Raw genomic sequence first — 25095 nt, 5'->3', positions numbered from 1 at the left:
TAGCGGCATTTATATGTGTTTTGATTAGCTCTATGGTTTGTATCGGAAATAAAGTGTCTATTTACTATTATCCTACTTCAAAAAGCGATCACTTGTATACGTCATTGTAATAATAATATGTATATTTTCTATATATATGACATATATGAGGAATTATATTTCTGTGATTCCCTGTAATTCCCCTTTTTGATACGCCGTAATATTGCTATTACAGGTATATAAATAGCGCTGTTATAACTATATTATAGCCGTTTTATTCAACGCCAATGTTCATTTAGATAAGAAATTTAACTCGCAATGGTGCTTTTTCAAGATAAGTGTACCTCTTGTGAGTATAATAATAAAATATATTTAAATATGAGGCAAGAAAACAATGATGGTAAGGATAAAAATGTCTCACGAAATAGCCCCGCTTTAGGAGCGCTATCTTAAAGAAGGGGCAGGAGGCCGTCGTGCCGCACCGAGCAATTACACCCTAGGGTAATGTAATATTCCAACGAACATACACTTGCAACTCGTTTTGTATGAATAACGAATCTTAAATTATAAATCCGATGTTGCCTGAGAAAAATCAGATGTTTTATACATTCGTACAATGAGGAATTCTTTATCACATAGACGGCAAATAATTGATAGAATATTGTTACGTACTGTAGGTTCTGACTCGAAATGAAACACCACTGGTTCACAAGGAGTCCTTTATTCACAAATCAGATGGTCACCCTACTTTATCACAAAGTATACTTTCGCTTAGTCCAAACTTCGCTTCCAAATCGCTCAAGAAATCACTGTCCAAATAACTTGCCAAACAGTCATTTATCACTGATCGTAAATCTTAATGTTATAACTCGACAACACTGAACTGCCGACATGGGGAGTACACTTATTTATACTACGGATATGGTTCTAGTAAGTTAGAGATAGTACACGGTTAGAATTTTCGAGAACCGTACTTATAAATTATAACTTCAAACGTTATAATTTTTAAGTTAATAACTTCAAGGTCTCGCGTGTTCACGGAAATAAGGCACTTATCTTTTTCGCATAAGGATGAATTTTCTATACAGTATATTTTATTAGAACTATCGAGCTTTACGTAGAACTATTTTTTTATTGGTGCTTAATTGATGCTAGAGTTCAGTGTTTTATAACAGATGTAACGTCGTGCTTTGTTACAAACAATACTAAAGAATTTTAATATAAAAGAAAATAAAAAACTTATTACTACTAGGAAGAAGATATATATCCGGGTTCATATTTTTATTATAAATCTATGATGACACGAAGAATGCAATAGGTTATTAACATAGATATGCAACAGGTTATAATTATCTCTGTCGCACGAAATACAAAGACTGACAAAACGTCATATACGTAGTGTTGGACGGAGATACTGAAATTAGCCGATAATCTCTTTCCAAAGGTCGATATGCAATATTTGTCGCTGGATGCTATACCTATATTATTAAAGAGTCTATGATAAATTTAGATGGGTTTTAAGACATTGGCATATCAATTTTAGCAAAAATGACACTAACAAAATATTTTTGAAAACACCAAAAGAAACTAAATCTTGAATCGTATGAACAAATATAAACAGATACACAGCAAACATCTCGTTCTTGTAATATTCCCACAGAGTACACGAGCGACTTTTAGATAAAGGGTAAATAGGGTTAGCAAACATAAAGATACGGAAATGCAATTCCTTCGACGTCGCGTGAACGTCTTATCTGTGAAGATTTAGGGCGAGACGGTTTTCATTTCCCGGACCTCCAGTGATCGCGTACGAGTGAAACGAATTCGTAATATAACTTATTATTATAAACGAACACTAATACAGAAAATGATCTCATTTATCTGATGATGTGAGAGGATTCTATAAGCAGATGTGTATAAAATAATTTATATTTGATGTCTTTACTATACACTTTCATTTCAAACCATAAACGCCTACAAGACATAGACCTCTCCAAAAGATCTATGCAAAGATATACTACAATCGCCACACTTGACATGCGGGTTCGCGATCGCGGTATAGTAGAGGTCGCTGCTGCACCGACAGCAAAATTGTTTATCAGCAGCGGCAATCATATATAATTAATGTACAAAGTGTGCATTATATAAGGCTGTATCTCCAGAATCCAATCTGCGACCTATGATCGCATGTCTCAGTCCTTCACTGCTGGGATATCACTCCTCTGCACCATCCTCTTTGGATCACTTTAAATTGGTTAAGTGTGTATTTACAATAGTTTCCATTCAAGTTATATAGTTTTGCCAAAAGTAAGCAGGGACATTGTTTACAAATTTTTTGCAAAGTATCATTTCTTCGCTTCTCTTTTATCCTTAGGATCTTTCATTCAATCCTCTGCTGTACTTCTAATTCTCTGTCATTCCTTTCCATACCTTATTACTTTTTAGACAACTTGAAATTTATACATAGAGCAACCTAATTGTAGAAACGAAACAGAAATAAAATCCAATAGATACAAAACGACAGACGCAGCTTGTGTAGACTCATTCAGTCATTGTCATGATCTTTGGCCTCTCCAAAGATCGCCTTGCAGTGGTCGTCTTCAGACACAAGGATGATGGTGACGGTAATAAAGTCTTTAAACTTAATAAACGAATAAAATAATTTAGAAATTTTAAATTAATAAGAATTCAAAATTGAAACCAACCGGCTTGGATGTCTAAGTAGCAAATCACAGGACGAGAAGATTCAATCATGTTAAATAGACTGCTGAACTATATTCCACCACATCTCCCAGCGTTAATGCTCAACGAAGAGGAACCTTTTAACCAGGAAACACCCACCAACCAAGTCGATGTTCAGTCCTTGCTGCCGCTCTTGAAGCTAAAAGGATATCAAGTGACAGCCAAAGCTGAAGCTCTCTTGGAGGCCCTTATGTCAATCCATTTCATAAGAGTCTGCTATAGTGGCCTAAGAGCTAGGCGGACTTTCAATCTGGTAATACAGTAGAAAATAGTTCTGGACTCGTGGGAAAGCCTTCTAACTTTGCTACCTATAAAAGAGATTTGAGCTGATCGACATCAGGACCACGACTGAAACTTTAGACCGTAGGTTTCGGATTCGAATCCCGAGATTATCCTCTTATATAATTTACTCATTATGCATTAATTTATTAATGCGTGTTTAATACATAAGTTTTACGTAGAATGAGTTCTTTGAGTACCATAATACCACATTGCTATCGCCAACCCGCCTGCTAAGCGTGGAGATTATGGTATAATAAATAATATAATATAATCAAAGATTATGGTATAATAATAAATTACGGTAAAAGCCTATGCCTTGCAGTGGGTGTCTATGGATTGAAACGACAACCTTTTTTTTTATGGTCCCTGCTGTTGGGGACCTCTCGTTCCCCTATCTCGTGTGGGACAGGGACTTTTATTTCTAGTAATTTATTCATATTTTTTATTATTATCATTCTTCTCTTTCATGTATCATCTTATCTGTCATACTGTTTCTTTCATTCTACAATTTTCCCAGTCTTTCTCTTTCATTCCATTAGCCATACATCCATCCTCAACCACTACATTCTAGGTTTCCTTACTATTTTATTTTGCAACATTACATTTATTGTTCAAATATTTAACACGTATTATTATCTTATATTATACTGTTTATTGCACTATTTTTGGTACTACTATATCTCTTTTATTTCTATATTTTAGTGTTTGTTATATTTTTACCTATTGTATTTATCACCACCTCCCTACAGTAGCTGAGGATGCATTCTTTCTCCCCTTCGTCTTGCATGAAGCCGAGATACTCCTTTCCTCTATCTTTACTATCTAATGACAACCTTGGGCAGTGATGTAAGTTAAGTATCCAAAAAAATCATACTGAAGTTACGTCATCTTTTCAGCTGATAGATGCCCACAGCTTCTTTCGGCGACTTAATCGCCACTCAAGAACCTTTCATCCCAAACAGCAATCAGTTGCACGAGCAATGTAGCTGCTGCCACTTCAGATAATCAATTCTTCGTGCTACGTGAATTTTGTATCAAGCCGTAAAAAAATGAATCTTGCCTTGATATTTCTAGAAAATGCGTAAGCTATAAACGTTTGCCGCTGTCGTGTAATCAAATGTTACATGGGAAATTTCCCCCGGGTGTATTTGAGGCTCCGTGGGCAATAATCTTACAGACATAACACTGAACTTATGTTACGACTTCAGATTGGGTTGTACAAATTTTTAAGATTTATCATTTTTTTCTTGATCCGACTATTTACTCAAGTAAACATTTTTTTGCATTTAATTTTATATATTATATTGAGACGCAAAAGATCTTTTAAAACTGATTCTGAATCATTGGATAAACAAGAGGAAGATTGAACTGTGTTTAATCATATGCCTTTGTTTCCAAAAATAGTCACCCAGCTCTGATAGGTTCAGAAAGAAACATCCGTTTCGTCGACTCAGGTAACTCAAGGCTATATTAACTCAATTTGCAACAACTCCGAAGTCCACATAGCAACAAGGCAAAATATCATCATGATTCAGAAGTTACAAACTTACATTTGCAGTCGGAATAAAATTACTTACAATATAATATATATGTTTCAGTAGACTGTAAAAAATTATAATTTTCATTACCTGCTCAGGTAATGAAAATTATAATTTTTTACAGTAATGTTAAAACTTTCAAAATATAGATGAACTCAAATTCAAACAGAAGATAGTTAGATACTTACATGTTAATAACTTTCCATACAATTCGAAATTTATGTTTTATCGGGCTGCAAAAGAAAACATTGTTAAAAAAAATTAGTACAGCGACATCTAGAGTAGATTTAGGAATAACTAAACATTGTTAATTAATAACTGTATTACATTTAATCTTTAAAGTGCAAGATACACTTGTACAATCTGAAAGAAAGAAACGGTCATTATCATCACCTTATCAGCTGATAGAGGCCTAGTGAAGGGCATAGGCTTCCCCACATGCAGTACCTTCCCGCGATTTTTACTTTGACAGTTTACCTAGTACTGAACCAACCCAGGTGTCAACCGGTTTATTGACAGTCACATGTCAACTTAGAGATTTCACTTAATGAAATATGTAGCTGCCACTTGAACCTTCATACGTTATTTACTATTTGCTAACCCATGATTTCTGACCGGTGCCAAAGTAATCATGGTGTTAAAAGACGACAGAATTCAAGCAACTGTTGAAGTGTATATAACTCATACGCTGCACAACTCTCCGTGGTATTATTCCAGTAGATACATAAATAGCCATGTAATGAAGCAACCAAATATAAGCAATCTATAATGGCGTTCCGTATGGAACAGTAACAGGTTTCAGGGAATCTATCTTGGTTCTCGAAACCTAAAAATTCTAAATTAAAATTATTCGCATAGACTTCAAAGACATATTTGGGTGGATGTACCATAAATGCCACGCTGGTCAGTGCGGGTTGGCGCAGAGGACGCTGCTGTTCACTGGTAATGGATTTTTTTTGTGAGCAATAGGAATCCTATATAATGAATTCACAAAATATGTATTTTATAAAATTGTATTTAGTTAAACGGACCTGCGGCCGCTGGGCTACCACAGTTCTACGTAAAGATTCAATAATAATAAATTTGACACAATTTTTTGTAAATCTCTATCCAGTCTTTATCCATCTATTTACATTGTTTTTATTACTAACCTAAAAATCATCTACTTTCATCAGCTTTTTTATTTGCAAGTTTAACGACATAAGCGCAAAAGTGTTGCCATTTGCATTCAAAACAGGAGAAAAACCTAATTCTCAGCTTATCTGTAACGCTGCCAACATATTTAATCCTGTTGTACTCGTATCGTAGCTACATTTCAAAAAACAATTACATTTCTCGCGATTTCATTTCTTGTTACTTTTTATTCAAATAGCTGGTACAATTACAATTATATTAAGTACAAAGAAGTAAAACTTATTTGTTGATATTTATGAAATTCAGTATTTCACAACTAATTCAGGCTATAAGTTTACTAAGTAATTAGACAATTGGAGACAACACTCTGTTTTGTGTGATGCCTCGCCGCCTCCTTTGTTTCATTTCCTCTACAAAACTTTTTTTTAAATATCTGCTTAGATATGTGTGATTGTAACGTTACGTCAAGAGTGTCTCCTTTTGCAAGTTATAATAAATAACATAATTAATTATTAACAGGCATTCCATTTCTTTACAATGATTCTGTAAAACATTCTCTGGACGGTAAATATATTATTTGTAAAAGAGTAAATATATGTAAAAAAAAATTAAAAAAGAGTTTTGGACCTCCTTTTACTATAATTAATAACAGCGACATCTACTTTTATTGCCTTCAATTACAGTGACATTATGTTATTTTAAATGTAAAAGAACATTATTAGCTAGTTCATACAGGAGTGTGTAATATTGTCAGTTGATTTTAACTTGTATATGTCATATGTAGTGTAGGTTACATAGATCCAAAAGAAAATCAAATAGATCGATATTTCCAAGGCGGGTCGGGTGTTTCAAAGTAGCGTCCGTTATTATAATTCCGATATATTTGTTAATACGTAATAATAACATGGAAAACATATTTCTTAAAAGCAATCAAAACAGTGGATGGTCATTAATTGTTTGACTGGTTAATATACTTATAGCCTGAGTTAGTAGTGATAGTATAGTGAATATAAATTTGACTATTTAAAAATTTGAGATAAAACCTATAAATCTATAAACATAAACCATGCTACGTATAGGACAAGAGAACTAGTTGTGGTAATTTATAATTGGACAGTGGCTAAAGTACTTTACTGCGGTACTTTGGTGCGAATTTAAATTATTAGCAATAAGAAACATTTTTTAATACTTCTATATAGATAATTTTACAGATGTTCGTTCATATTAAAGAATAAGGAGTATGTTGAAAATAACAATTTATTGTTTATTTGTTTTTTATAGAAGAAACAAAACTACTTAAGTATTTTTAATAATAAAAGAGAAAAATAATGAAAGCAAAATAAAATATTTCATCATATTTGGCAATTAAAGTTGGTCGTACTTAACAGATTAAGTTTAAAATAATGAAAGTGATTGTAATTAGTAATTACTGAAAAAATGGCATTCGAGAATTGTTGCCATAATAAAATCAGTTGTCTGTTGACAATCAGAACTTTTTGACTTGACATTTATGTACTGTTTTTAAGTCTATGTTTTTATACAAGTTTTATCACTAAACGATAAATATTATGTATTAAAACTTTAAGTGAACTTAGCTTAGTAAAGAATATATTAAAGATGGCTGATAAGTCATCCCTTCGTATAGATTGGTTTGATGGAACTCTAATCGAGAATGCCAGACACAGCGCCAATACTTCACAGTTCGAAGACGAAGAGGTTGCTGAACCGCAGACCAAAAAGCAAGAAGTGGAGAAAAAGCCTATAGGTTTTAAAAGATTACTTGATTTATCACTTCTCAAGCCTCCTGTACTTAACTTGGAAATATCGAACAGACCTGGTTTCTGGCATCTTTTGGACACCGACCTCAAAGGCGATTTCATAGTTTTAATCGTTAAAATATTCAGTAATATTTACAAATCATTGGAGATTGATGAAAAATCAAAAATTGTTAAATTAATAAGAACAAGATTCATTAAATCATTATTTGTAAGTAATTTAAAAAAATACATTGAAGGATTACCAAAAGTTAGGATAGTCGAAAAAAAGATGAACATGCAGTTGTGGGATGACGTGGAAACATTCTTCTTCAACATGTATGAGCTGATTAATGGAATGTTTAAATTTCATGCAAGTGATATGGAAATTTTTCTTGAGTTACTGGAATTGGTGCAATTAACTGAAAGTAGTGCTTTGGGAGTGATAGAAGAACACACTGAGACTATTAGAGATAATCTTTTAACACAAATCGATCAGTTGAAGAATAATCTGTTAAGGATTATTAATCAGGTGAGTGTCTACAACAATTTGCTTAACCCTTTCGCTGACAAACACCAAAAATGAATTACTCTCTCAGCAATTAGCGTGATAGTAGATAGACTGTACTAACGACATGTATTTGGTTATGTGACAAAATATCTGCACAGGTAGAGTAAGCAGCTGTGGTGTTCGTAACATAAATTAATGACCATTATCATACAGTGCCAAAAAGCTCAGTGAGAAATCATTTATAGCTGAATGTCAGAAGAAACTGTTTGCTGAGAATAAGTATTTATAGTAGAGCGCTAAAAAGCACTGTTCACAGGGAAAGGGTTAATTAAAGATAGAGATATTTTTATACATAATGTACACACAAAAGGATTTTTATTTTTAATGCATAAATGGTGAATCTAAGATGGGTGCCTAACTGTTTACACACAACATTCTATGAATAAACAAGCGCTCATCTCTTTCTAACTTCATCTACATGAAGGAATTGAAATGCTTATTTTTAGTAATAAAATAGTCACTTTGCAACCAATCTGTGACTTTCATGAATACATTGACTAAATCTCAAATTTAGTCATTTTTTAATTTTTTTTTTTACTCAATTGGGTAATATGCAAAGAATTGGAATAAAATTAGTGTTGATTTTAATTAGTGAAAGATTTAAGACCATAGTTAACAGTGCTTATAATTCTTTTTCTTTTCGAGATGTACAACCCACTGTAGGGCAAAGACATCCCCCACAGATTTCCATGATGACCAGTACAGTCTGTGACCTGCATCCAGTGACTTCCTGCAACATAAACAATGTTGTTAGTTCACATAGATCACAGAGGTCCACCCATGCCACATCTATTGGCTCATCATCACCACTCAAGAACCTTTTGGCCCCCATGGTCATCAGTTGCATGAGCAATGTGCTCGCCCGCTGCCATACTGCAATATAGAAAATTAAAGATTTAATTATATATATTTATGTGAGAAATTAGCTTTTTGTATATGATTGTTAAAATTTACATCTGCTATGAACAATTCATAGAGATCCTAGGTGCTATTCAATATGACTTTGAATTCTTTACAATGAAGTATTTTGTGTGCTATCATGTTACTAAATGAAGGCTTTTCAAAATATGTGTCAAGTTACTTAGTGAAGCTTTTTGAAAATATCTGTTTTGTATAATAACATTTTGTTTTCAGGAAAACAATGAATTTTCATCAAACATTGAACAATGCAACAAGGATCCCACATATTTTAGAAACCTTCAGATATTTCCCACTAAAGATGATATTCTTTCCGACGACAAAGTTAAAATAGAACCTAATATAATTAATGGAGGTTACGTCAGTGTTGAGAATTACTTGGATGTGCAGTTTAAGTTGCTGAGAGAAGATTGCTTTGCGCCGTTGAGAGAAGGAATATGTTGGTAAAAAATCATTATTGTAATTAAGAAACTGCTACATGTAGTTTAATAGGTTGTCCACAGCTGGATATATAGACTTTCCCTATAGATTTATAATGACTTAGCATGGAACTAGCACCTTCAAATGCCATTAACTAAGTTGTGTGTTCGTCTTAGGATCAAACATCTTACATTGTGCTTGTTGGTCTGTGGTCTCCACTACAGACTATTTGGTATCTAGTCGCTGTCTGTTCTATGTGCTAAGTGGCATTTCCACTGCCACTAGTACTTACCAATCAACCTATTAAAAAAGAATTCCGGAAGAACCCAATTAAATAGAAAATTAAATGATCCCTCACCTCCCCTTTAATGGTGTTCCAAAGCTAAACAAACATGTCCTGAACTACAGAGCTGGCAATAAACATGGATTGATTTTTTTTCACTTAAATTCTTTTTTTAAATTTAAAATATCATTATTTAAATAGACATTTGCATATGCTTTTGGATTGTCGATTATTTAAATATTACAAACAATAAGCTGTCATCTGCTCAGAACGATAATTTGTTGAGAAGAGCCAGCCAAAAACTAAACAGTTGCTATTTTAAATTAAATTTAACAAGTTTTATGTACATTTTAATTCAAATTCCATATGTCGAACAACTAAAAACTATTAAATGAATAATTAGATTTATTTTGACTTGATTTTACTACTAAGATATCTGGAACTTTATATATATATGCCTACACTCAGATGCATGAAGGAATTTGGGGATGGAATTTAGGTGTTCAAGTTTATTTTTATTTCTTTTATTTATCCGTCTGTCACTTGTTTTGGCGCGTAAATAATGTCTTATTAAAATAAATATTAAGAAGTGACTATTTTTTTTAAAACATCTCTTAGATAATATCTAGCTTTTAATGTAAAAATAGTACTTACAGTTTTTTTTTGTAAAGTAAATATAGAAGTAATTTCGCCAATACTGCCTCTAGTACATCCTGCCATGATAATTTTAATACTTTAGTAGAAAAATTCAGTTCCAGGATTAATTATGAATTAAAAAAATTCTTTATATTGTAATAAGTTTTTAATCAAGATTTTGTCACAAAGGATTAACCCTAAAAAAGTGACTTACTTAATGTCACATACTTTCAAGATATCACTATATCTTAATATGTAATACTATTGAAATTTCAGGTAATTATATAAAAGATCCTTCAAAGCGAAGACATGAAAATATAAGGTGTGTATGATTAAATTTTATACAAAATAATAATTTTTTTTATTCCTTGGACAGAGGTCAGACTGAAAAATTCGGGCGATATTTATGATATTAGGTTTTTGGACACCATCTTTATTTTCAATTATAATGTGGTTATCATTGATTTTAACGAGATAATGTTATTAATATCACAGTATATATATACACATAAATATACACACACATATGTATATATTTATAGGTATATATATATATATATATGTATTTATATCATATAGAATCAACTATCCATAAACAATGTCTTAATGTTTAAATCATAAAAGTCAAATCACAGTGACATTTGGCGCTATTTGTAAAAATTAAGGCACATTCACATTATGACATTACTTTTAAGTAATATATTAATAAGTAATACTCATATTAATAAGTAACATATGTATATATACATTTATGGGTGGTCTTAATATATATATATATTAAGACTTATATTACTTTTTCTTCCAAATTAAAAAGTTAAAATCAGCGCTTGAGCATCAATGTATACATGAATGTCTATATGTACATTAGTGGGCGAGCAAATAAGGATGTGTTTACATGAATAGATAAAGAACTTTAATATTTCAGAGTATATCCAAAGGTTCGTATGATCAGGACATATGTAAGCAATAACAAAGTTGGTCACCTGGTGGATATAGCTTGGCAGGAGCGGCTTGATAATGGAAACATTGATAAGAAGCAGCTTGCTTATAGCAAGAGATTGATATTTGGTTCCTTACTGCTTTTCACATGTGATCAATTCGAGACAGTTCTCTGCGCTTCTGTCTTGGATTCTAATTCGAACCTTCTGCGTGAAGGTTATGTGAGTATTTTATCACTTTTTATTCGGTGATATGATGAAGAAAGAGATTACTAACACTAGTGCTATCTCCTTTCTTAAGGAAATCTCACTGATTAACTACTGTTAATTTATATATTTTATACATTTTATATTATATGCTGTTAGGGTAGAAAAGGTTTTTTCAATGAGGTCCACCGATGATATAGTGGCTATTTTGGGGGGAGGCCTATGCGCTGTAGTGGGTGTCTATTGGCTAATATGATGATGGTCTTATGAATATTTAATATATAAAAATTAACCTAATGAGGTAGCCATTCTCTGTCAGTTAATATATTGTAAGGTAGAGAAATTTTTAAAGAATCTATAAGCATTGATCAAAATAGCCTTACTTTAATATACTTATATATAAGGCGTGCCTTTTTAAATACCGCAGGGCCATAGTTAAGAAGGTGATTAAATGAAACAGTACCAAAAAGTAAAATGGGCTTTTAAAATTGTAAACAAAACATAAAGGGAATAATAAAGTATATATTAAAATAATAAATAATGTAATTAATTTAAAATCTTGCTATGGAAAAATATAAAAAATAACCAGACAAAAAAATATAATTATGTAGTTAAATATATATTGTTAGATCCATTCTCAAATTCATCCGATATATATTGTTCGGTATGGTTAATTTTTAAAAGATGTGTTGTGGAGTTTCTTCCTGCTTCTTCTCCACAACTATTAACACATTGCGAAGCAGAGTAGAGTCAAATATAAAATAGGTTAAAAAAATATGACTAATATGAGTGCTGTTAAAAGTTCCAAATTTGTATAAAAGAATTTTAATTCATATAATATTGATAACACGGTTTCCGTTGCATTTTATGTATAAATTAAATTGTATTTTTATCTGTGTATATTAATATATTTATATTTGCCAATGTTGCCATATCTGTGATCGATAATCACTTACCAAATTTATTTGGACTTGACGTTGAATTATGGGACTCGGTGTCCCATAAATCAACGTCAAGCCAACATAAGTACATTTTATGATAAAGTGTCATTATTTCAGATAGTTGTACAATTCGAAACGCCTGTATCGAATAAAATCTATACAGAACCGTACCTGATGGTGGAAAGCGAAGTGTTCTTTGAACCTTATCACAGAGTATTGAAAGTTCTGCAGAACATAAGGTTTGACGATTTGCCTATGAAGAGATATATTGTAGATGTTCAGGTATTTAGTGTTTATCTAGAAAATTATGTAGCATAGTATGTCTATATTAATTTTAGTACTATTACTTCTAGAAATATAACACATATAAAATATAGTCATCTTTAGTGTAAGTATGTAGCTTTAAAAAATGTTTAGTGTTGTCAGATACAAAAAAAAATAAACAAATTATAAATGTAAGAATTGTGAATTGTTTATATGTATTTGATTTTAAAGTTTTAGTCGTAAATTTCTTATTATTGTTGAAATTTTTTTTCACCGTGCTAATAATTTAAAATGTCTGCCACTTGAGAAAATTCTGGTCATATTGGACTATTATTTATTTTATTTCACGGAATATGTTAATGTGTACATCTAGGTACACATATTGATTTAAATCAATTAGTTCGTTCATGTTGAAACTACATATATATATCTATATATAGGAAGATATACCATGATCGCTATGCTTGACAGGCGGGCTAGCTATCGTGGTGTGGTATTAAACTACGCATAGGACACTGTTTCCCATCCTCTGGAAACTTCTTTGTGGACAATCCTGTAAAATTTACTAAAAGTGTAAATTATATAAACTTGTATCCCCGGAATCGAACTCGCAACCGATCACAAGTCTTAGTACTTGACCGCTGGCTCTCATTGCAAGCATCGGTGGTTCAATGGCGTAACTAGAAGCGTTCGTATTTATATGTACAGTTACATATATATAGCTTACTCTGTCGCACACATCTTCTGTCACTCTTACACTAACGATACGCGGGATTGGTTGTAAATTAGTGATCGTGATTGGCTGTAGATATAAAGTTAGTTCTAGGGTTGGTTAACGTATGTAAATAAAATTGAGTCTTTTCTGAAAATGATTCATTTAGTTGGGTAAAAATCGACATAGTATACACACTTTTTTATTTATATCCACGAATATATTTGTTAAAAAAAAAAACCTTTTTCAGACCGAACCACAACCTCCAATCTATCTCTCTTCTGACACTATGTACAGTGTACTTGATCCAAATAATAGAGAAGAAATAGGCTTCCCAGTACTCGACTATACGCAATGGCCAACCAAAGAGTTGTTTGGCCTGGATGAATCTCAAATGGACGCATTTCACTTTGCTCTAACAAGACAGTTTGCCGTTATTCAAGGTCCACCTGGAACTGGTAAAACCTTCGTAGGGGTCAAAATCGCGTCCACACTTCTTAAGAATCTGTCCCTGGAAGGAACTCCCATGCTCATCATTTGCTACACGAATCACGCTCTTGATCAATTCCTAGAAGAAATTATTAATGTCACAGACAATGTTATCAGATTAGGCAGTCAATCTAAAAGCAAAATACTACAAAATTATACTCTTAGTAAGATGAGAGGAAGAACGAAATCAAAGTACTCATATCTGTACTCGAATAAAAGAGCAGAGTTAGAAAGAATTTACAAAGAGATGACAGAAGTACAAACAGAGATAGATAAGTGTGAAAGAGAGATTGTATCGTATAGATCACTTAAACCGTATCTAAAAATTGGCGATCAAAATTATGAATTGAAGACAACGAATGAAGATTCTGTAGTTTCATGGCTTTTTAGCCATTTGGAGGAGGAATTAGAAGAGGTAGAAGAAGAGTTAGAAGATTGGGAGAAAGAGTACGAGGATGTTAGCATCTCCGATGTAGTGGAAACAGTGTTTTCAGAAGAATCAGCGCTTAAAGTTATAGAGTCAATGACTAGTAGCATTAAATACGTAAAAGACATAACAGAAGATGAGAAGGAATCTAAGAAGATGAAAGAGAAATTTGAGGAACAAATCGTGAGGATTCGCAAACGTCTGGATTATTTCAAGGTACGTACATTGCCATCCTGCAAATTTTTCTAGCAAAAATATTTTAATTTCTCAACTTGTACCAATTAAGGTCTCTCTTTGTGTGATGATAGCTATAAGTATATACAGGGTGATTGGTTATAGGTGTGAACTATGAAAAGAGATGAATGCTCATTTGACTTGACATCTATTTAACATTTCATTGAAGACTGTGAGTAAGCCTTATATTTAACGATAGTAAAAACAAAACATATTAACGTACTTTTTCTAACAATTGGAATAAATAGTTGTTTGTTGAGATATTAGTTGGACTCGTATTTATATCTCGTGATAGTTAGGATGTAAAACAAATCAGAAAACTGTCGCTAATGTGATTTTGCCCCGGATAAAGAATATAAAATGTCAACCATTGCAGTCAATTCTTTCACTTAGATTGTTCTTATAATGGGGACAAGTCTTTAAACATAATTGCAATAATGCTGTCGTCATCGTTCCTGCCTATAGATGCCCAATGCAAGGCATAGAAAGGAAAGAGAGTCGTCTAAAACTCAACTGACATAAATAATAAAGAAACCAAATAATGTTAATGTTAAATTAAGGCTAATAAATGTAAAACGCAATAATTTACAAACAAAAATAAAAGAAAACGTAAATGTAGGATCCTGTAGCGAAGGCGAAGCAAGTGAGGCGAAAAAAGGAATGCAAGATATTGGGAAGAGAAAAAAAGAGAAACGAATGGAACATATTAAAAAGGACGAGAGAGGAGTATGACAATAATAATATTCAATGAAAAATTATTAATTGTGTGTCTTTATCATGGTAGAGGAGAACGAGAGGAAACGGAAGCCATAAATAGGCATAGTTCTCCCTCAAAGATTTCTATGGAGGAATATAACATAATGGCCACGCTTGACAGGTGAATTGGCAATTGCACTGTGGTAATATATGCAGAGGACGCTGCTGTCCATCCTCTGGAAACTTGTCCGGGAGTAGTGGCAATCCTATATAATTAATGCACAAAGTATATATTATATATAAGATTGCAGACGACGGTAGGCTGTTCTTATAAATATATATTTTGTTGAGCATGTGTAGTTTTAAAGAGAACAAAATGTCGGTAAATCAGTACCACGTCTACAAGACGTACTTACTAACGCCATCTAGTAGAGTTTTAAAGAAAATATGATAAAACAGTTTTATGCATTCACCGCAAATTTATGATCTACGCAAGTCTAAGTCTTTACCACTAGGCTACGAGTGCTCGATAATGATATGTGTTTGTTTGATTCTAGAAAATGATGGCGTCTCGAAAGATGAAAAGTTCTAAGAAAAGTATACAGAAGGTGAAAGATTTGTACGAATTGACTCCGGAAAGGAGGTGGAACTTCTACTTCTCAGTCACTGATGCCTTAAAAGACAAACTAATCACCAAGATGAACGATTTGATGGTATGTATTAATTTATTAAAACTTAAGTTCATGTATAAGTTATTATACAAACCAGGGGTGTCAAACTTAACTTAACTTATTTAATTTCGCAAGTATATACACTCTAAATTTATATTATGACTATATTTATGCATGATATTATATGCTATTTCTACTCATACTTATCCAAGCCAATTCTTTGGTCTCCATTGTTGTGTCTATCAACTAATTATAACAACATTTAACCTTAGCACTCTGAGATTTTCAGTTATATTATATCATACATATAAATATATATATATATATATATATATATATATATATATATATTATAGTTTTATTACCATCTGTGACAAAGCTCTCATAGATACTTGGTTGCACCACCACCAAAGCTCCTAATCGTCTCTGAGTTTCTTGTTTTTAATGTTATATTAGGTTCAGTATAACACGTGTGGTGAGGAAATGGAAGAAGTACGAACGCTGCTTGATGGGGAGATAGTTCGAAGCGCGCGTGTGGTGGGAGTAACTACAAGTGCTGCAGCTCGGAGACACGATCTGCTGAGGAAGCTCCTTTCTCCTATCGGTATGGATCTCTATTACATTAGTGTGTTATTACTATTTTTAAGGGGTATAGGTTTATGTCACCCAGAAGGGATGAAGAGGGAGGACTATGCTTGGAAGTTCGCTGGGACATTGAATCAGGGATGAGGAGATCCAAAAGAACCAAGGTCAACGAGTGGCAGTGGGTGGTTCATATCGCTCTAGATTTTCTCAAGTTTCGACCAAGAGCCAGTAGACGCGGCGTGGGTTCCCCCCCACTAGATGGAACAACGGCATATGCTATATCGAGAGAAGTCGCTGGATGTGGGCGGCATAAGACCGGTGATGATGGTGACCTTTGTGGGAGGGCTATACCTTGTTATTGGCGTCTATCGGTGACATGATGAAGAAATATCTAAATACGCACTACACATCGAAGTACAGTCATGTAGATATGTATTTATTGCAATAATTATCGATTTTTACAGTTAGTTTTTCATACAAGATGATATACCGTTTCGTATATTTTCTTTTCTTTTGTTCTGTTTGATTTGAAATTTATTTAGACAATTGTCGCATGGTGAGGTATGTCAGTACGAGATAATTGTATATAAATAATTGTATACAAGAAAGTTATGTCAATTTTTCATAATTTTTTTTTATTGGTCCTCGATTTTGGGGTCTCTCATACTTTCTGTCTTATAATCGTATTATTCGCGTTCCCGTTTTTTTCTTTCTCAATATCATTTATTCATTTATCTTTTATTTTAGACAATTTTTTTCATAACCGTTTTATACCAGAATATTACAGGCTAAGATTTTATTCTGTTTTGATTTATTTTTATTTGTTTGTATGCTTTATTATTATATTTACTTTGCCTAATATTTTAATTTCTACTTTCCCATTTTCTTTACATTTATCACAGATTTAAGAATTTATCTTGACTAGTTTTATACACTTTTTTTGTCTACTTGTCTTTTTAATGGTCTCTGCTATGACCCTTTTGCAGTACTCTAGAAAGGTCCCGCGACTTTTCTCGTTGTCTATAAGGGATGCGATGTTCTTAAATATTGAAATGTAAATGTTGTGTATATGACTGTACTCCCATGTGAAGCGATTTCAAGGGAACTACATATTTGGCAAGAGATACTTCTGATTATTGTGAATATAAATCGATCGCGATTGCAGTTCTGGTGGAAGAGGCTGCTGAGGTCCTGGAAGGCCATATTGTGGCGTCACTTACAAACTCCTGTCAACATCTCATATTAATAGGTAATTTATATTTTTTATTAGACGACTTATTCCACACCACAATGACACACTCACAATTACACATTAATTAATTTCCAAATAATGAAGCTGAGCTCATGATTCCTAACCTGGATCTCCTGGATCGTCACCGGTTGATCAATGTAAAAATCATCACCCTTTTTAACCTAAACCTAATTTGTTGATCATACCGTCCCCAAAGCAGCAATATCACGTCAAATGAACTCGTGCATTATTATAAGGACGAGACTCAAAATGCGATCGCAAGATTCATCGATGCGAATACGGCAACCGTCGCACAACCTGAGGATGCCAATGTGGACGAGGAATGAGGATGTGTTTTTTTTTTAAATGACCCACGCTGTTGGGGGCCTCTCGTACCCCTATTTGTGGTGGGATAGGGACTTTATTAGCATTTAATTTTTTCACATTATCTTTTATTTTCTCTCTCTTCTTTCATTCTTCACATTCTCTTTCGGTCCGTTTTCTATCTTTCATGCTACATTTCTACTTTCTTACCCTTTTGCTCTGTTCGTCTATCATTCTTCCCTTTTTCTTTTTACATTTTTCGTTTTGTATTTTTATTTTACATTGTTACTTATTCTATAATTATTTTCTATCACAGTTTTGTTTCTATTTACATTTTTAATCTATTTATTTTTTTATGAGGATGTGGTTGCACTAGATAATGTTAAAACAAAAACTGAGCAAAAAATTATCTGAAGTATTAAATGTAATAGTAATAACAAAGGCACTGATGCTTATATCTCTGGAATATAGATTTTAATAAAATAAAAAATCTGCCCCCGTTCCCTATCATAGGTTATTTATACCTATGGGTACAGTACACACGAGGACAGGGATCTATTCACGATAGGTCTTGCCTCCACAGTCTCTGATAGCATCCCTCTAAGGGGAGTGCCCCGTGCTAATACACTGACTCTCCAAGCTGGTGATGAAGCTGTAAGACACTCTCACTTTCCGTACTTCACCAAGAACACACTAACGATTCAATCGTCAGTCAGGACGTCAGGTAAGCTGGCTCCCATATTATCCAGAGTTTTACTGGAGTTCTTAGCACACCCACTTCCTGATTCCTATCACGGGATCTAGTCTAAACTACACCTGGGTACAGGGTTTATTATCTAGCATATACCTCCTGCTGAGCAAGTACCAGAGCTGCAGTAACTTGCTGGTTGCTGGCAAGCTAGTGGTCGCTCCTAACCCTGGAGGTGGCCACTACGAATCTGACAACAATGACCAGTGTCTACCACTGGCGCAGTAGGCAAGCTACTGATCCCCGTAGTAGTCTAGTCCAAACAACCAGACCCGCATCATTCCTATCGTTTGCTCACAGGGTGGTTATTAATCCTATTAAAAGGAACAAAACCAAATAGATAAATTGGAACCAAAAATGAAATAAATGCACATGTAAACGAACTTATCAAATAATAATAGAATAAAAGACAAGTCTAGCAATGTATCAAAAAATTCAAATCCCAACAAATCTGTGATATCAAAAAATAAAGATAAAGATTGGAAAATTAAAATGTACCTAGCCACCTAAGAGTAAAAAAGATGAGGAAAGGAAGGCGATGAAAGCAAGAAGGAATGAAAGAACAAAAATTGCAAGATATTGTGAAGTATAAAAGGAAAGAATAAGAGAAATTGAGAAGTATGTAAGGGAGTGTCGAATAAAGATAAAACTCTGAAAAAAATATTTATAAATAAAGTCCCTGTTTCAAACTAGATAGGGGGTACGAGTGGCTCCCAATAGCGGGGGCCTTTAACAAAAAAAAAAAAAAAACAACCAACAACAGACCCGTAGTTCCGGTCGCGAACCCACTGAAGTCAAGTGTCCCTAGCTGTGGTAGTGGACAGTGTGGTTAAGTCCAAAGTTAACGAACATATTTCTAAAAAACCAGGTGACCACAAGCAGCTACGTCCCACCGCAGCCCACTACAGACTGGCGAAGGACTTTAACTTGGAGATATCTCTCTTCGAACGCATGATCCGTAACGGCGTGCATGCGAGGACGTTGACCATGCAGCGCCGCATGCGGAGCCAGGTCGCCCAACTCCTCGTCCCCGAGGTGTACTCGCAGCTGGACACCCATCCGTCTACTCTCACCTATCCTGATGTCCGTGGGATGAGAGACAATTTATATTTTTTCAGTCATAATGTTTTTGAGGATACAGAGGCAAGTATTTACAGTGCTATTAATCATTGAGAGAGAGAAAGAGATTTCCACCTATGTACCTACTCATCACGATATCTTTGAAACTATGATACTTATATACTTGAAATTTGGTAGCTATATTTCTTTAGATAAGTGGATGTAAACTAAGAACGGATTATATAAAATTTCACCTACAATATAAGTTCACAGGGTGTTCATTAAGTGCGCAAAGTGGCCGGGATCAGCCCATTAAACAGCACATATATATTTATATGGCGGCGGGTCGGTGGCGCCATCTAGTACAAGAGAATGAAACGTGACTTTCGGAAGTGTACGAGAGTGGAACTGACCGGAAGTTCCTACTCTGGTGAAATTACCTTGCCGCGATGTTGATTGGGTAGTTCGAGATTGAACGTGGCGCCCAACGGTCGACGATAACAGATCGCTTACTGAATTTTAATCCGCGCTAATTTGCATTGTTTTGTGTAATTTATTTAAACATTTTTAGTGTGAAATCTCAGGTCTATTTACAATGTTTATTTTAATATCGCAACACTGATTTAAACGAGCAGACAGACTTAAAAAAATAATGAATGTAATGCTTTAACTATTTACTTAAGGTTAAACTTAACCGAATTTGTTAAATTCAAGTCTTTTCGTATACGTGTATGCGCGTTTAAAGATATACATAGTTATTATATATGTAAAGTGGTCGATATAGATTTAATCTCTGATGTTTCTGATACCAGGGCTTGGAAGACAGCTGGAGCCATAGAAACAGCTACGAAGCAAACTGGTGTTTAGCTTTGGCGAATTATTTAAGACGATTAGCGTACAAATCGAACGAAATAACTTTATTAGCAACTTATAACGGTCAAGCTGCGCTATTGAGAGATGTAAGTTGAAATGTTTATACATTGACTTTATGCCCCCACTAGAGCCTTAACCTGTCAACTGCCTATGGACATATCTGCCCGAAATAAAGTAGGCTACATTATATCGAATTGGCTTAAAAAATAAAGTTTAAAATCGCGTGCCCTGGATGTACTACCAACAACAGGATCATGAGTAATAACATTTCATTTATCTCGATCCATAGATGGATAATTGAGTGCAAAGTGTTAAGATAGTCTTTAATATTTAATGGAATCAGGCGTTACCTTGCGGATGTCCATCCTAAGTAAAAAAAGAACTAATATTTATCCACTTTCGCACATGCAGTGGTAGTCGTGCAACAAAGTGCACCGTCCGCCGATTAGTGTATGACTCTGTGTTTGGCACTAATCAGTGTAACATAACTCCTGAAGATGCCCCGTGGAGGGGTGAAACACGTGTTGAGTAATTTGGCGGTGGCGGTTGTGTGATTCACATTGTTTGCCGCATACGCATTTATCAGCGGGCTAGCGGGCGGTGCACTTTGTTGCACAACCACCACTGCATGTGCAGAAGTGGCTAAATATTCGTCCTTTTCTTACTTAAGATAGTCTGTAGCAAGTTTGGACAAGTTACTTCTAATCTATCGGCGTCTACAGCTGCAACAGTGAGGGCGTATTTGATTTTGAACAACGCATTGCAAAAAAATGCCAAAGAAATTAATGGAATATTAAAATTAGTGTGTTAATATGGTAACTATGTAGACTGTTTAGAACTAGTGTGCGTGACACGGGAATGAGACGGTTGAAATAAGAGAGAGATGAAAGATCCGGAAACGAACGAAATTAACCGACAGCCCAGCGACTTGGGTAGTTGAAGTGACGCAAAACTGAAGACCGTTAGGACCTTATGGTTCTGGAGTTGAGACCTTGGAAGGGAAGGCACATGATACTTCCCTCCATTTAAAATGACCAGATGATGTTGATAAGGTTGTTGAAAGAAGCTAAATGCAGCCGTGATTAAAACCGGTCTAGTAATGAATCTATTGGTGGAGATGTATGTGCTGATATATGGTGATGATGATAAAATAACGACTTATAAAATGTGATAATTTTAAATTGAACTAAAAAGATTTTAGGAGGCTTTTTCTTACTATATTATAAATTTTGGATAGGTTATACATTCAATTTGAAGCCTTTACACCTATAACCAATCATCCTGTATATTTTGCTTAAACTACAGTTGAGCAGAAGATATGAGTTATTAAGAGACATGAAGATCACTGTAGTGGACAATTACCAAGGCGAGGAGAACAGGATAGTGATATTGTCTCTAGTGAGGAGTAACAGAGACGGCAAGATCGGGTTTCTTTCAGCTAGAAACAGGATCTGTGTGGCCATGTCTCGGGCTCGAGAAGGTGGGTTTATTATTTATTAATTTATTTAATTAACAAATATGTAGTACTAAAATTCATATTTATTTGCCTTATGTATATTTAAAGAAAGTATCTAAAAGTAACCTTTATTTCTAGAGTTTTATACTGTAATCACTAGATGGCGCTGATTTTAATTTTACTCTCCATATTAGAACTTATACTTGTTTGTTTAAATTAATTAAATACATGTACATAACAATCAAATACATGCAGATAAGAATAAAGATAATGTAACATACAGGATGTATGTTAAAGCCTGAATGTGGAGTGTATATCTCATTTGATATCATTTAATGTGTAGTTTCGTTTCTAAAAATCAATGCACCCATGAGTATTGGTAGCATAGCAGTAGAGGACTTCGAATTGCGATTGTAGATCGCGGATTCGATTCCCAGGATATAATGTTACAGAATTTACACATTGTGCATTAATTATATAGGATTGCCACTGCTCACAAATAAGTTTCCACAGGATGGGCACCAACACCTTCTGCGTACCATAATACCACACTGCGATCGACCCAACCCACTTACTAAGCGTGATTATTGTATATACCCCGATAAATATATTTTCGAAAGTCCTATGTCGGTGGGCATCTATGATCTAAAATAGAAAAAAAAAATTATTTTATCATATTTCAGAGTGATCACTTTATACAGAGCGATCACCCTATACAGTATACAGATTAATGTAAAATAGTAAAGTATTTTGCCAGGTTTTTACATTTTTGGCAACATGGACATGCTAAGAGATGCAAGCCAGACTTGGAGGTCCATTGGAGATAAGATGAAGGCACAGAACGTATTGGGGAAGAAGATATTCCTCAAATGCGAGAAGCATAAACACAGCATTGTCACCGTGAGTTTATATTTAAGGATATACTATTTAATTTTTAAATATATTTACTTATCATTTTATAGAAAAGAGAAAATTTAGTTTCTTCAAAGAGACAGCTAATAATTTAAGTACACCTATCCCCCGATATACACGGTAGATACGTTCCTGAGTAAAACGTGTAAATCAAAAATTAAAAATTTTTAAGTCAAAACCGAGTAAATCGAAAAACTTGCAGAAAATGCATGATATTGCTATTTAACAGTTGCGGATTTTTTTCAATAATTTTAGGTGTACACGTAAATAAAAATAAAATGCATTGACCAGTTAAAATATTTAATATATTACGGAAAAGCTGTTTTTTTTTTATTTTAATTACAATATACATTAAACCGAAGAACAAAAAGTAAATTACTCTCATTCTTTTTTTCGAAATCACTCGAAGTTATTTGTGCCGATTCGATGTTTGAAGCAGAAATATTTACATTATGAGAGATGGTAATAAAATCGGTTTTTAAAACAAAAAAATAACTTTTTTGGAAAACCATGTAAAAGCGAATACGTGTAAATCGGGGGATAGGTGTATTGATAGTGGTTGCACTGGAGTTTCGCTGCGAGATGGAATTAGAAATGAGATCTGATGAGGAACTAAAGTCACAGATGTAGATCGAAGATTTGTTCGTCTGAACTGGTAATGGGCACATCGTTTGTGAATCCTATGGTCGTTGGGAACGAAAGGTTCTTGAGAGGTGATCACAAGTCGGTAGACCTTTGGGTAGGCCTTCCACTAGATGCGAGCAGTGCAAAGGCGTCTATCGAAAAGAAGAATTATAATTTACATATAATTTTAAATTAATGTATTATAATATATAGTACCCTGCGATAAATATTGTTCATCGACCTTTTATAAAGAGACGATCGGCTAATTTCGCCTTCGTAGAGTGCTATCTCTGTCGCACGAAATACAAACAGTCCGGTATCTATTAGGAGCTGTTACAACAAGTATCATTTGCTTCTTCTGATAATTATTTTTATTCTTTGTACAAAATACACTAATTTTTCTGTAAGTGGTGGCTTTAGGTTGGGGTAAAAAGAAATAAAAAAAACATGTTCACGTTATTGTTACGTATTTAATTATTTAGGAAAAATGCAACTGTACATAAAAACACCATTATACTTATTGTAAAATAAGACATTGTAATAAATATGAAAATAATTATTATTCTAATTCTCAATTACTTCCATTTTACTGTCTTTGCTTTTAACAATAAAAATATAAGTAAATTAATAATTTATCTGTGTGTTCCTAGGTGGAGAGTTATCACGAATTGGAGGATTGCATAGCTTCAGACGGCGTTTGTCTCAAACATTGTAACTTACACAAGTAATATATATGTTGACTGGTAAAGAATGTCTAAAAGCATTAAGTTGTAAAAATAGTATATAAATAAATGAATCTTGTTTCTCTAATTGTTGTTTTAATACACACAATTAAACACAAATGTATTATATAGACTTCAAGAAATTATATGGTAACACTAATAAATTCATTATGATGGCGATCAATGACAAGGGGATATTTAAGGCAGTCCGGAAGTCTAGCTAGACGATACTTTTCTCTGAAAACCAAGTAGATATCAATAAGCCAATACAATACGTCAACCGAAGCATCTGACATAGATTTTTTTTTCAAATTATAAGGGTTCTGAGTCAGAAGAAGCTGTAAAAGCCAGAAAGGCTACCAGCATCCAACATCAATCGAATAAAGCCAGCCGTACCCAGTAGGCGATTGATCTTCTAGCGCATTCGAGAAAATCATAAATGTAGTGTATATATGTGAAAGAACAATTAAAAGTAAAATTTTAATATTATGGTTTGTGTTAAATTTTTTCTCGTCCAATAGCTCATGCATTATTTGTGAGCAGGGGAATGGACAGAGCTGAACAGTTTTAAATTATACATAAATCTACAAAATTATGTACATAATAACGCTATCTATATCAGTTTATAGAAAGAATAATAAAACTTTCATTAGTTTTCTAGAGTTAGATATGTATGTCACTAGATGGCGCTAATTTTAATTATTTACATGTAACCTGTCAGAACG

General features: G+C 33.6%; 1 protein-coding gene across 1 annotated transcript; it reads left to right on the top strand.

Annotated features, from left to right (window-relative positions):
• The first annotated feature begins 7230 nt into the window (after nucleotides 1-7230).
• On the top strand, nucleotides 7231-24402 carry LOC137933272 (NFX1-type zinc finger-containing protein 1). The gene is made up of 14 exons (XM_068777149.1): nucleotides 7231-7967; nucleotides 9135-9357; nucleotides 10534-10579; nucleotides 11183-11417; nucleotides 12461-12625; nucleotides 13570-14451; nucleotides 15723-15878; nucleotides 16293-16440; nucleotides 17587-17670; nucleotides 19593-19867; nucleotides 20596-20742; nucleotides 21962-22136; nucleotides 22870-23012; nucleotides 24299-24402. The coding sequence occupies exons 1-14, from the start codon at nucleotides 7293-7295 to the stop codon at nucleotides 24374-24376; spliced, it is 3432 nt and encodes a 1143-aa protein (XP_068633250.1). The 5' UTR covers nucleotides 7231-7292; the 3' UTR covers nucleotides 24377-24402.
• Nucleotides 24403-25095: the final 693 nt, after the last annotated feature.

This window comes from Battus philenor, unplaced genomic scaffold (genome assembly GCF_028537555.1).
Source record: "Battus philenor isolate CCGP_79_NKW_IND1 unplaced genomic scaffold, ilBatPhil1.0.hap1 SCAF_13, whole genome shotgun sequence".
NCBI classification, from domain to species: domain Eukaryota; kingdom Metazoa; phylum Arthropoda; class Insecta; order Lepidoptera; family Papilionidae; genus Battus; species Battus philenor.
This window is presented reverse-complemented; position numbering and strand designations above follow the sequence as displayed.

Bases quoted from the DNA above. Each gene is read 5' to 3' on its own strand.
- LOC137933272 (XM_068777149.1), top strand. From the start codon at position 7,293: ATGGCTGATAAGTCATCCCTTCGTATAGATTGGTTTGATGGAACTCTA. The intron at 20,743-21,961 runs GTAAGTTGAAAT...CTTAAACTACAG, and splicing joins AAGCTGCGCTATTGAGAGAT to TTGAGCAGAAGATATGAGTT. The intron at 23,013-24,298 runs GTGAGTTTATAT...GTGTGTTCCTAG, and splicing joins ATAAACACAGCATTGTCACC to GTGGAGAGTTATCACGAATT.